Source organism: Engystomops pustulosus, chromosome 1 (assembly GCF_040894005.1).
Source record: "Engystomops pustulosus chromosome 1, aEngPut4.maternal, whole genome shotgun sequence".
NCBI lineage: Eukaryota > Metazoa > Chordata > Amphibia > Anura > Leptodactylidae > Engystomops > Engystomops pustulosus.
This window is the reverse complement of record NC_092411.1, coordinates 36,984,507-36,997,804: the sequence shown is the minus strand read 5'-3', so window position 1 is coordinate 36,997,804 and position 13,298 is coordinate 36,984,507. Positions and strand designations below refer to the sequence as shown.

General features: G+C 40.8%; 1 protein-coding gene across 1 annotated transcript; it reads right to left on the bottom strand.

Annotated features, from left to right (window-relative positions):
* Nucleotides 1-1,368: 1,368 nt before the first annotated feature.
* Nucleotides 1,369-12,119, bottom strand: CRHBP (corticotropin releasing hormone binding protein). The gene is made up of 7 exons (XM_072138086.1): nucleotides 11,954-12,119; nucleotides 11,713-11,803; nucleotides 10,281-10,438; nucleotides 5,087-5,297; nucleotides 2,877-3,025; nucleotides 1,718-1,838; nucleotides 1,369-1,587 (listed from the first exon to the last, which is right to left on the bottom strand). The coding sequence occupies exons 1-7, from the start codon at nucleotides 12,032-12,034 to the stop codon at nucleotides 1,433-1,435; spliced, it is 966 nt and encodes a 321-aa protein (XP_071994187.1). The 5' UTR covers nucleotides 12,035-12,119; the 3' UTR covers nucleotides 1,369-1,432.
* Between the last annotated feature and the right edge of the window lie 1,179 nt (nucleotides 12,120-13,298).

Genomic DNA, 13,298 nt, shown 5'->3' with positions numbered 1-13,298 from the left:
GGTGTACAAGCCCTGAAATAAATGCAATTCCTAGTGAGCCGCCAGACTTGATGATTATTTTTCCCTTCAGGCCACCTCCATGCCAATTAGGCATGGAGGGGTGAAAAAAAGGGTTGGCTGGTGGTGGGGTGTTCCTGGCCCATGCCACCTGCATACTCACTATAGCCTGTGACTGTTCAATCCCAAACAGTGCAATTCTATGTCAGGCAGGGCCTGCTAAGAATTGTATGCCAGCGCAGCAATCAGCCAGATACATCTGGAGGCTGGAGCCCTCTGATATATCCGGTGGCCTTGCAAGAAAGGTGAATGGAGCGCCAATGTGTCATAAATTTCCCCCCATGTGCATATGAGTTTTCATAAATAAGCTAAATTCTGGGGAATTACTGTGGAGCTGAATACAGTGCCCCCTTTGGACTACAAACCCACTACACCAGTATGCAAAAAAATTTAGACTGGCGCTTTGAGACTGGCATCCTTACCTAACACTTTGGGTTACCTATAGTCATAACATTTTGGATGGCTAGAATTACCATCTGATGCCCCCATGTTACCATAAACCTTTATCCTAAATACTAAAAATAATTTTTTAAAAAAGGATGGAAAATATAATAATTTGGTGTTTAATTCATATTTAGGTCTCATGTATTCAGTCTATGATAGCCAAAGAATAGAGGCATTGCTCATTGATGCTTCGTATATTTTTCGCACTGTCCAATGCTCTTAAGCAACTCAAACTTGGAGAGCAGTCAAAGAAATTCTTTTGGACCCCCGTCTATACTTGATTTCATCAACACTTTGTTGCTGCCTCTTTATTGAGGGTATTGAGAATGAGTCCTGTAAATCTGTTCATTAGATCTTCACTGTTGTTCACTATTGATTGTGAATTTTCGTTAATTATCCGCTCCTTCATAGCCCTTCGGTGTGCCATGTGACCAGACTTCGAACTCTCCAATTGACATAGGAGCAGATATACTAAACTGTCTAAAAGTTAGATGGAAATCTTTCATTGTATTAGACTGTCAAGTCCAACTTCACGGTTCCCATATGTTGACTTAGTTTACACCTCACAGCTTGATGTAAGTCAACGGTGAAACTGATTTACGTTCAAGCAATAGAACAGGGAGAATTTGAGAGTCGCATAACACAGAAGCAGTAAGGAGCGGATATTTTGCACTGGCAAGAAGATAGCAATTATTACATTTACATTATGTAACCAGCTAATGGGCCAGACAGTAAAAATTATCACTGAAAGGAAGGGAAGTGGGGCAACTTTTATAAAAAAAAAAAAAAAGATATAAAATTATACACATTATATTTTGAACCCTGGTTTGGAAACAGCAGAAAGTGAAATAACATGTTATAAGTGAATAGTTCATGAGTATTTCATTTATTGGAAAATAACACTCCCACTTAGAAAATAAAAGCCACTGGATCAATCTATGGGTGAGCAGACTTCTTCCACACTGTTGCCTTGTTGTCTTTCCAATTGCCGATCAAGTTGACTGTACTCGAATGTTACCCGGTTGATAAATTTGCCACTTGAAACCATCCGCACAACACTGTTGTCACAGCCAATCTTCATTTGTGCTGCAGAAATAGAGGAAACAGAAGCCAACAATGTAGTTACGTAATGCTCAAGGTCCATCTTGAAGACATGTAGCAAATAGGACTCTAGATTCGTCTTTATGTCAAGAACTGATGTCAAACTATCTCTTACCAGAACCATGAAAAGAGTGACAGAGATCGGCCAAGGGAAACATATTTGATGGATCTAATCCGGCACCTCCTAAGAGCTCCACAAAGTCTCCGGCTCCACCACATCCTTTCGGTGGTGGCTTCTGTAGACAGTAATAAAGACCATTTAAAGACAGTAATGAAAATAGTAAATGGAAATCCAAATCCAGGACATATATGGGATTCTACAGAAGCAGGGGTCCTGCCATTTTATCATCTAAATAACTCAAATTCACCAACCCTATGCCCAATTGGCTCATTAGTCAACAAAAGGGCCTGTATTTCTGTATAAACCCTATGTAATTATGTGCAAAATGGAACCAATTTTCTTTATGAAACCGTAACTACATACGCCTATTAGCTCCTTCACCAATGACTCTGGATCCATAACATCTTAGGTATGGGTCAATGTATATATGAAGGAGAATGATTTTTAAAAAGACACTGGAATATGTTACAGCAAGAGTTCAGCGGTCCTGACGTTTAAGTTTGGCTGTGGTGGTCGCATTTAGGTCGCCTGAGCTGGACATATTGCCGGATTCGCAGCTGAATAGCCAGTCTGGCAAATGACACCCCTAACAACTAACCATGGCTATGATTGGCCATTACAGCCATGGCTAGTTGCTATTATAGTGTACTTTTTTGTACTATAGGGAGCAAAATTTGAAATAACTAATTACATACAAGCTTATATTTAAGGCAAACCTGTTACCTGACAGAGCATAGTACATACACTGCCAAAGAGTTATTATATACAAAATAGGTTTTACAGAAAAAAAAAAGATGTTATATGGTACCTTTCAATGCCATGTGCTCTGTGACTAGGCACTTGTCCCCTGGGATCTTTCTTTCTGTAAAACCTATTTTTTTTTTATAGAAATACCATTTGGCAGTGTATGTACTATGCTCTGTGGGGACTGGCCTATGACCTTTAATGACCTATTTGAATATTAATTATGCTTATTCCTAGAATACACCTTTAAGGGTCATAAGCAAGACACTAACATAGGACCACCTACCAACCATTGGTGCAACCTGTGTATCTGCACAAGAACCCTATAGGTCAGAGTGCTTACAGTCCCCTTAAACTACACAGCGGCCCTCTACTGTTCTGTCTTCACCACTGGCAACATCCATCATACCTTTATCTGTAGCTCATTGAAGTGGCCAAGTGTCAGGTCCGAAATTTTTATTACAATCGGGTAGATAATAGAAAAACTGCAGTTTCTATGTTGATGGGGAATGGTCATAGTAAATTTCCCACTGGGTGACTGCGAAATCACATTACAAGCTGTAGGATAAAGTACAATGTTTTACAAAGTAGTTAATATCATGACAGCACTGAAATCAGGCTCGATATCTATAATAGTACATTTATGATTTAGACTACTATTGACTATCTCACTAAGGCTACATTCACACACATGTATGGGGGACGTATATACGACCGACGTATATACGGCCGATATACGTCCCCCATACACTTCTTTGGGCTCACGGCCCTGAAAGGGAGCGGTATGGTGCAGCACACGTGCGGCACCGTACCGCTCCGTAGCCCGGGAAAAGATAGGACATGTCCTATCTTTTCCCGTGATACGTCGCCGTGCGCTGTATCTTCCTATGGAGAGGGTCGGGGGTGAGCAGCGCTCATCCCCTGCTCCTCTCCGCAGCGCCGATGTATGCCCGCCGTACTACGGTATGGCGGGCGGGCAAAGTTTAAAGAAGCAGTGGCACTTCTCCTTCTTCATTCCTGAACATGGATATCAAACCTAAACTTTCTTAATGAATATGTAAAATCAATAACAATACCACTTGAGGACAAATTGTGGCAGATTTATAAAAACTGTCCTAAGGTTCAACAGTCTGATCTCAGATACACTTTTGTTAATCCATGTACAGCCTGCAGGCATGTCACACTCTGCTTTGCAAATTAGCCCGAACTAACCCGAAGTCTAATTTCCACCATGTACATTATAATTCATGTATAAACTCATGGCCAGGTATAGAGTTCCAACTAGGCTCCATATTATCTTTGCACAGTTTTCTGCCACCTGTTGGAGATGTGGAGAGGATGAAGGAACCTTTCTTCGCATGTTCTGGTCATGCTGGGCCCTTAACCCATTTTGGCACAAATTACAGCCTCTCATCTCTTTCATTTGCGGAAACGTGATATTGTTGGACCCCCTTTGCTTATTCTTCACCACTGTAACATCTCAGTATTGACATACAAGCGCTCTCTACTTCTATTCGTAGTTATTGATGCCCGATCTTGCATTCCAATAATGGGGGTCATTTACTAAGGGTCCGGATCGCGCATTTTCGTTGGGTTTCCTGTATTTTTCAGATTCGGGGCGAATTTCCCCCGGGATTTTGGTGCACCCGATCGGATTGTGGCGCATCAGCGCCGGCTTTCACATGATAGAAATGGGAGGCGTGGCCATCGCATAACCCAACAGATTCAGAAAAAAATGCGGAATTTTAAAAACTAATTGTGTCGCAAAACCAGGGATTGGATGGTGAACTCCGACAGACCTCAGCGGACCTCGGCGCAGCAGCGACACCTGGTGGACCTCGTGCGCACGACCTTAGTGAATAGCCGGAAGATCCGAATCCTCGTCGGAGAACGCGACGCTGGATCGCGTCAGGAGCGGGTAAGTAAATGACCCCCACTTTGTAAAAAGACCACTCCTCCGACAATATCAATTAACAAGGTCAATGATAAAATGCACATGGAAGACCTTACGCCATCGCTCAATGACACATATGACAAGTTTCATACAACTTCGAAACCGTGGCTTCTTTTCCAGCAGTCAGCTGATTATAGTGGAGTTCCTTGAGATCCTGAAGGGGCTTGTGCCCATTTCCCAACAATTTCTCTTTTGTACTGTACATGCTGGAGCTATGTACACCACAATTTCCTCAGGGATCAATAAAGCTTTATTCTATTGCATTGTATCTATATTATTTGTGTATACTATGTATAACATACACTATCTGCATACACTATAAATGACACCTATATGTGATGTAATATGCATACAAGGAGTCATTGTAGTAGTCTATCTCCAGGTGGTTTTGCATGCTACATGGACAGCTGGGGAAACCAACAACCACTAATAAATGTCTTTGCCGCATTATAAATCCAACACTATATTTATAAGTCGTACAATATATTCATTTTATTGCTATACAGTGAGCCCGGCTCCTGAAAAATCAATAGCAATTTCTGGCTGGACATTTATCAGATTGTTCTAGGATTCCTTTCATTATTTCCCTCCCTCGGAGAGATGTATGATTTCCTCCGCTCAGTAAAATTATTGCTGTCAGAGAAAATTTTAAAAAAACAACTTACGGAACAGATTAGGGGTTTTGCGGATGGTGAGTGTGAAGCCGTGGCCTGGTTTGTGAACTCTGAAGAATATCATTGCCACATTTTGAGACGACCGCGTGATACTTTGCATGTTCCCATCTTCGCAAATGTCGGTGTAGCGTTCGCTGGTGGAGAGGGGATGATCTAAAGAACTTGGAAACTTCTCTCCTTTGATGATCCAACCATCGAAAACCTAAGGAGGCAGTATAAAGTTTATCAAGCAAATGTATTTACCTGCAGAATTTGGTAGGTGCTGGTAAGTCCTGTGTGTTAGGTGCCTGGGGGCCCAACACACTGCTAAATCCATGCCATATTATCTCAGAGCTGGGTACCAAACTATATTGTGATGTGAAATCCCATCTATAACTATTTCATAGGGAGTGCCCACCAATGGATACCTATCCACACAATTGTCCAAAAAAATTGTCTGACCTTTAGGGCCCCATCCATTATTACAGCCCGTCAAAAGTGAGGAGAGGTTCATATGGCAAATTGGTAAAGAATCTATCTCCATCAGCCTAATATATTCTTCAGAGAGTGGTAGGGCACGCTACATCCTTAGCTGTTACTCCCTACAGTCTTACAGAAGTTAAGGGTTTGGGTCCAGTGTTCAGTGGGGATGTTCTCAACTATCTGTCATTTACAATATATCATTGTGTAGAGGAACAGTGCTGAGAAGACAATGGGGCAGATTTACTTACCCGGTCTGTTCGCGATCCAGTGGCGCGTTCTCTGCGCTGGATTCGGGTCCGGCCGGGATTCATCAAGGTAGTTCCTCCGCCGTCCACCAGGTGGCACTGCTGCGCTGAAAAGCACCTGAACGCGCTGGAGTTCACCGGGCCGGACCAAGTGAAGGTAAGCGCGTCCCAAGCGACACATTTCTTTTTTAAAATGCGGTGGTTTTTCCTAATCCGTCAGGTTTTCGCTCGGCCACGCCCCCCGATTTCCGTTGCGTGCATGCCGGCGCCGATGCGCCACAATCCGATCGCGTGCGCCAAAATCCCGGGGCAATTCAGGGGAAATCGGCGCAAATCGGAAATATTCGGGTAACACGTCGGGAAAACGCGAATTGGGTCCTTAGTAAATGACCCCCAATGTCCACCATCTAGTGCATTATAAAAACTGAATTGCCTCTAAAATGACAAATATCAGAGACACTGGAAATCTTATAAAGTGCCGTACACAATGCTGGTTTTACCAGTAGGCTGATTTGGGCAACCTTTTAAATACCCTATGCAATTGGTTTAGTTGTTTTAGTAGTGGCACAATGTAGCAGTTGGGAGCCATATTCCGTTTTGAAGCCAGAACTATCTTTATAGGTTTTTAGACTTTATGATCCACAACTGGATGACAAACTAGAATGTGTGCTCTTAAAGGAAACCTACCATGAGGAATCTATATCTGAAGTAGATGTGATGGTAGATTCCTCCTGCCTGCCTTTGCCCTAATCTGTAATGTAATAATCCTGGAACCTAATCTAACTTGTTAAAAACTTTATTTTAGTAACATGTAAATTAAAAGCAGAGGCTACTGGAGTCTGTAGTTGCCGGGCCGGACACTGGGAGCTAAGTTAGATTAGGTTCCAGGATTCTTACATTACAGATTTGGGCTGAGGCAGGAGGAATCTACCACCAGGTCTAATTCTGATAGTAGATTCCACATGGTAGGTTTCCTTTAAGAAGGAAGCCACTGAATGGAGCCGCTGCTTCAAGAAAATGTGGAGCAATTACACAACAAGTAGTCACACAAGTAACATTATATGAAAGTGTTAATAACGCTACACAATGGGGCAGATTTACTTACCCGGTCCGTTCGCGATCCAGCTGCGTGTTCTCTGCGCTGGATTCAGGTCCAGCCGGGATTCATCAAGGTAGTTCCTCCGCCGTCCACCAGGTGGCGCTGCTGCACTGAAAAGCATCTGAACGCGCTGGAGTTCACAGGGCCGGACCAAGTGAAGGTGAGCGCGTCCCAAGCGACACATTTCTTTCTTTAAATGCGGCTGTTTTTCCGAATCCGTCGGGTTTTCGCTCGGCCACGCCCCCCGATTTCGGTCGCGTGCATGCCGGCGCCGATGCGACACAATCCGATCGCGTGCGCCAAAATCCCGGTGCAATACAGGGGAAATTGCCGCAAATTGGAAATATTCGGGTAACACGTCGGGAAAACGCGAATCGGGCCCTTAGTAAATGACCCCCAATATATTAGAGTGGCTGGTATTGGGCCTCAGCTGACTGGATGCAGGGCTGCAACTGCGAGGTTACAGAGTCTGCGGTTGCATACTGCAAGGGCCTGTGATTTACAGGGAACCCAAAAATTATTCTGCTCTATATCTACTATAAGTTTCTACCCACAGTCATTTCTTATCATAGATGCAGTAATAGACTCCTACAAAGTTTCTTTACAATCTCATCAATGATACAGAACCAATGCCACAATACCAGCCTAAAAATGAGTACTATGACATATGTGGTATATAAACAGTACAGTAGTTATACAGCATACAGCACAGCCTAGTCCTACATCAAGTTCTTTACTAAATCATTGAACACTGCACATGGGACAGGAATCCTGCATCCTAAAATATCTTCAGCGAGCTGCAGGACTACATATTGCATTAAAGGGGTATTCTGATTTCGGCAAATTAATGTTATTGTTTGTATGATGAAAAATAATATAATAATTTTCCAATATACTTCCTGTATCAATTCCTCACAGTTTCCTAGATCTCTGCTTGCTGTCATTCTATAGAAAGCTTCTATGTTTACTTCCATGGTCACACAGGTGCACGGCTCAATAGTATCATAGAGAGTAATCAGAGCTGTGTGATATAACGAGCCGTGAACCTGTGTGACCATGGTCAGATTTCTGTCCACTAGAAGTGAGCATAGAAGCTTTCTATAGAATGACAGTAAGCAGAGATCTAGAAAACCATGAGGAATTGATACAGAAATTATATTGGAAAATTGTATAACTTTCTTTAATTCAAACCACAAAACTTATTATCTGAAATGGGACTACTCTTTTAAGTTGATACACCCCCTGTACGCAGAGCTAATCCTGTAGGTAACACATGCCTGGAAGGGTCGCTACAGAGGGATACAAGTTCTAATCATGTTGGCACAGCGGGTAGCAGTTCTGCCTGGCGGTTATATGCCTGTAGTTTATTTCTTGTCAGGGCACCACCTGTAAAGACTTTCCACGCTCTCACAGCCTGTAAATATACTAAGAGAATACTATTCCCCACTCTATGATAATCCCAGTAATCCTAGATACTGTCTAAGGCTCCTTGCACATGCAGACAGCATGTTATAGAGCAGGAGGAGCTGAGCAGATTGTACATAGTCTCCTATCTGCAGGCAGCATGTTATAGAACAGTAGGAGCTGAGCAGATTGTACATAGTGTCCTATCTTCAGGCAGCATGTTATAGAGCAGGAGGAGCTGAGCAGATTGTACATAGTGTCCTATTTGCAGACAGCATGTTATAGAGCAGGTGTAGTTGGGCAGATTTTACATAGGGTCCTATCTGCAGACAGCATGTTATAGAGCAGGTGTAGTTGGGCAGATTTTACATAGGGTCCTATCTGCAGACAGCATGTTATAGAGCAGGAGGAGCAGAGCAGATTGTACATAGTGTCCTATTTGCAGACAGCATGTTATAGAGCAGGAGGAGCTGGGCAGATTGTACTTAGGGTCCTATCTGCAGACAGCATGTCATAGAGCAGGAGGAGCTGAGCAGATTGTACATAGGGTCCTATCTGCAGACAGCATGTTATAGAGCAGGAGGAGCTGAGAATATTGTACTTGGCGTCCTATCTGCAGACAGCATATTATAGAGCAGGAGGAGATGAGCAGATTGTACATACATTCCTATCTGCAGACAGTATGTTATAGAGCAGGAGGAGTTGGGCAGATTGTACAAAGTGTCCTATCTGAAGGCAGCATGTTATAGAGCAGAAGGACCTGAGCAGATTGTACTTAGCGTCCTGTCCACTGGGGTCATGTTATATTAAAATTAAAAAAAGTTACAGGAATAAATCAAATTCATGCAAAATGGCAATCTGAGACCAAAAATATTGAATGAATAAAAAGTTTTTAATGTAGCTGTGATCGGCGTTTTCTGGTATTGTTTGGGGCCTTGCAGAGAATCACCTCCTGTCCTGTTGACCTCTTGACAGTTTATATGTTGTGATGGTCAGTGGAAGCAAAGTTGATGGCTTCCTACAACGTTTGCAATGCAAATAGAGAAAGCTGCAGCTGTCGGCCTGTAACATTACAATAGTGTAAAGCCCAATGTTGATTTCCCACAATGGGGAAATAATGAGCAGACACATCTCTTGTGAACCCACCCTTAAAGGGAACCTGTCACCAGGACTCAAAGCTCCAAATCAGCGGCATATCCTTTTACTGCTATGAGGATAACGTATTCTCTTTAGTGACTAGTTGAAGTCACGCAGATTTTTATGGGCTCCTGTGAGTAGTGTAGGGGTAAGCGAGTAATTATTCTCATGAAAACTCACTGATATTATGTAATATATGGAAGCAACATATTCATTTATCACACGGCGCACTCATTTAAAATTATATTTAATATTTACATCTAAAACGATTAACAAGACAGAAATAACCATCTCATCTCCTATTACTTCTGAACAATTTTCAGGAAATCAAAGAGCTATTCCAGTAGATTTCAATTACATTGGTAATCAGTGGGGTCCTCTAAGCCCCCAATTATTTTTGTAATGAAAGGTTTTATATATAGGTCCATATGCTGCTCATCCAGGGCTCCTTATTCATGAATATAATACCAACACTGCAGTTGCTACTGACAAGCAGAAGAAGAGAGAATAGAATTCTAAGAACATTTACGATGCCATTAGATTCTCCAGTTGTGCCGCCAAGTCTCTGATACCTTTAACTAATGTCAAATATTAATAATATATAAATAATTGCTGCTGGAGTAACAATAATGTGAATTGTCAATTAAAGAGCTAACGCAACTTTATTCTATTTTGGTGTCTCCTGATGATACAAATATATATAAGGTGAACAAGGGCATGCACAAGCAACAAGCAGTTCTGCAGCAGCTTTTGTGTGGTGCATCCTCCAAAAGTACTGCTCTTTCAATTCCATTTTATAAAACATGAAAACAAATCAGGTAACACAGTGTAACATTACCTTTAAGATGTCTCCTCCGAGGCAGTCTATACTGACAAAGTTATATTCTATGGTGATGAACTCCTCTGGGTCTCCGATCAGGAACAGGGCGCAGTGGAGCTGAGGTTGTTCTGCTTTAAAAGTGAATTGTCCATCTATACTGAGCATATCAATGCATCCTGATGAGAGAGGAGACAGATATTTACTTGTTTATAGAACAGCAACTTGTACAAGACATTGATCATCTTTTTTTCATATTCATGAATATAATACTAGCCCTGCAGTGGATACCGACACATCTGCAGAGCAGTAGAAGAGGGAGAGCCTGAAGCCTTGTACTATAATCTACTCCACTTCTTTAGATTAGTAGCAAAAAGCCTCTGATATCTTTTTTTTCCAGACAATATTTGTATTTGGTTTTCATAAACATACATAAAGTTTTATAACAACAAGATTTTTATATTTTACGAAACTCATGAGTGAAATAGTAAAATACTATGCAACATTTTGACTTATCATCCATTACTAGTCATAATGTGCTAAATGACAGCTATAAATAGGGACATAATAAAAATGTTTAACGTTTTACTTGTAAATAAATATATATTGATAATATATAATTTATATAGGAACGCGTACACGGAGAGAACATACAAACTGTTTGTAGATGTTGACCCTGGGACTTGCATATATATATATATTATAGTATTATGAAAAAAAAAAATATTTTTTTTCAATTTAACAAGGATTTTTTTCAATTTTCAATTAGTGTGTTAACATTTTACACATTTTAAAACATGTTGGAAAGGTAGCAAAATTCTGTATATATCATATAAAGTATATATGATATATATCTATATCCACTATATTATGACTTTTCAATATATACTTTGCAGAATTAATGAATTATTATATATATATATCATTCATTTATTATATAACATCATTCATATTATTCTAAACATTTACATATATAATAATATAGAACATTTTAACATATACTATACAGGCAGTGCCCGGGTTACATACAACATAGGGTCCATAGGTTTGTTCTTAAGTTAAATTTGTATGTAAGTTGGAACTGTATATTTTATAATTGTAGCTCCAGACAAAAATTATTTTTTGCCACGGTAACAATTGGAGTTTCCAAATTTTCTGCTCTTAAGGGACCAAGGATTATCAATAAAACTTCATTACAGACACCTTACAGCTGATCATTGCAGTCTGGGACTATAGTAACATCCAGAGAGCTTCACCAGAGGTCACAGTGGGCACATGGGTCCATCTGTAACTAAGGGTTGTCTGTAAGTCGGGTGTCCTTAAGTAGCGGACCGCCTGTATATATAAATATATATATATATATATATATATATATATATATATATATATATATATATATATACACATAGTTATATACCAAAACACATATACATTTTTAGCACAAGGTACTTACTGAGTGACCGCCTGTATATCTGTTCTTGAGATAATTCCCTCTTAATATCTGTGTTAAAGAGCATTAAGGCGTCTTCTGCTGCATCTCTCACCTGTAAAAAGGAATAAAAACTTCACAGCATTAGTTCTATACAAAGTGTAAAGATTTTTGACCCACTTTCTACTCTTCTACATTCCATAGTAATATTTTGGCTCTTACGAATGAAAAATCCAAAGTTCCCCTTTAAGTGTCTTGACCTCACCTGTATGTACCTGCAGTGTCCCCTAAGAGCTGCCAGGAAGATGAGCAGGAGATGCCATTGAAGCCTGGACCCTGGAGTCATCCTGCAGTACGCACCGGCTATGTGTGTGTGTATTTGCTTCGATTCTTTCCAGTCTGTCTTGATACAAGGAGGAGCTTGAGGGGTTTCTTTGACAGACCCCTTTATATAGGAAATTGAAGGGGTAGGAACCAAGTCCTCTGACTGATTAAAACTCAGTAACCATGGGTTACCCTGCCTGACAAGATGCAAGAACACCAAATCCAAGATTTTCATTTTAAATCTTCAATGTTTTATCCGGTGGAAATGTCATGATAGGAAAAAGGAAGGAGACTATGTAATTCACTTGGCAGGGTCCTTATCACACCGACTACATGAGAAAAGTACATTACATGTTTTCTGTATTATATCCAACTCTGTAAAATATTACTGGGAACTCCAAAGCAGCAGAAGTTCTCCTGACAAGAAGGAGCATCGGCTCCGGGAGATCTATCACAGCAGAGAAAGTCTTATAACATTACATTGTAGATAATAAAAGAAAAAACTACTAGCAAAATGACTCTAAATATGCAACATTTTGGACATTTCTCTTTATTCTGTAATACAAGATTTGTGATTTATTCATTAGATAAAGTGCTATTGATCCAGAGGGCAGAATCTTCCTATTCACTCAGCCATGTCCTTATAGATATCTGACCTTCCACCTCCAACTTCCAAAAATTCAAGAACGCATTGAGCAGCTTTATGTGCTGCAGTCATACGATTACATATTAATTCTTAGTTCTCCTGTCACTGTTATACTAAATCCTTGTAATCCCCTAAAATTATAATAATATTAAATCTGCTGCATACCCAAACATGCATTCACTCTCAAAAACAGCTTTTCTACATCCACCCATTTAGTCAACCACAAACAGCACTGCTACATTCATGCATTCACACACAGCACTGCTACATTCTGGCATTCACACAAAGCACTGCTACATTCATGCATTCACACACAGCCCGTCTTCATTCATGCATTCACACACAGGACTGCTACATTCATGCATTCACACACTTCACGTCTACATTCATGCATTCACACACAGCTTTGCTACATCCATGCATTCACACACAGCTCTGCTACACCCATGCATTCACACACAGCTCTGCTACATTCATGCATTCACACTGGCCGCATAAAAAGGTTTAAGTACATTACAGCGGTGCAAAATGGAATAAGTCACATACTTCTGACATCTCTAGGGTCCTTCACATACTTTATGCTGCTGGTAATAGTCTGAACAGGTAGGGAGAGAGAGCAGTGCAGAGGCCCGGGTTCTCT

Coding starts and splice junctions, on each gene's coding strand:
- CRHBP (XM_072138086.1), bottom strand. CDS start 12,034: ATGACTCCAGGGTCCAGGCTTCAATGGCATCTCCTGCTCATCTTCCTG. Junction 11,804..11,953: donor GACACTGCAGGTACATACAG/GTGAGGTCAAGA, acceptor TCCTTTTTACAG/GTGAGAGATGCAGCAGAAGA. Junction 3,026..5,086: donor CAAAACCCCTAATCTGTTCC/GTAAGTTGTTTT, acceptor TTTATCCTACAG/CTTGTAATGTGATTTCGCAG.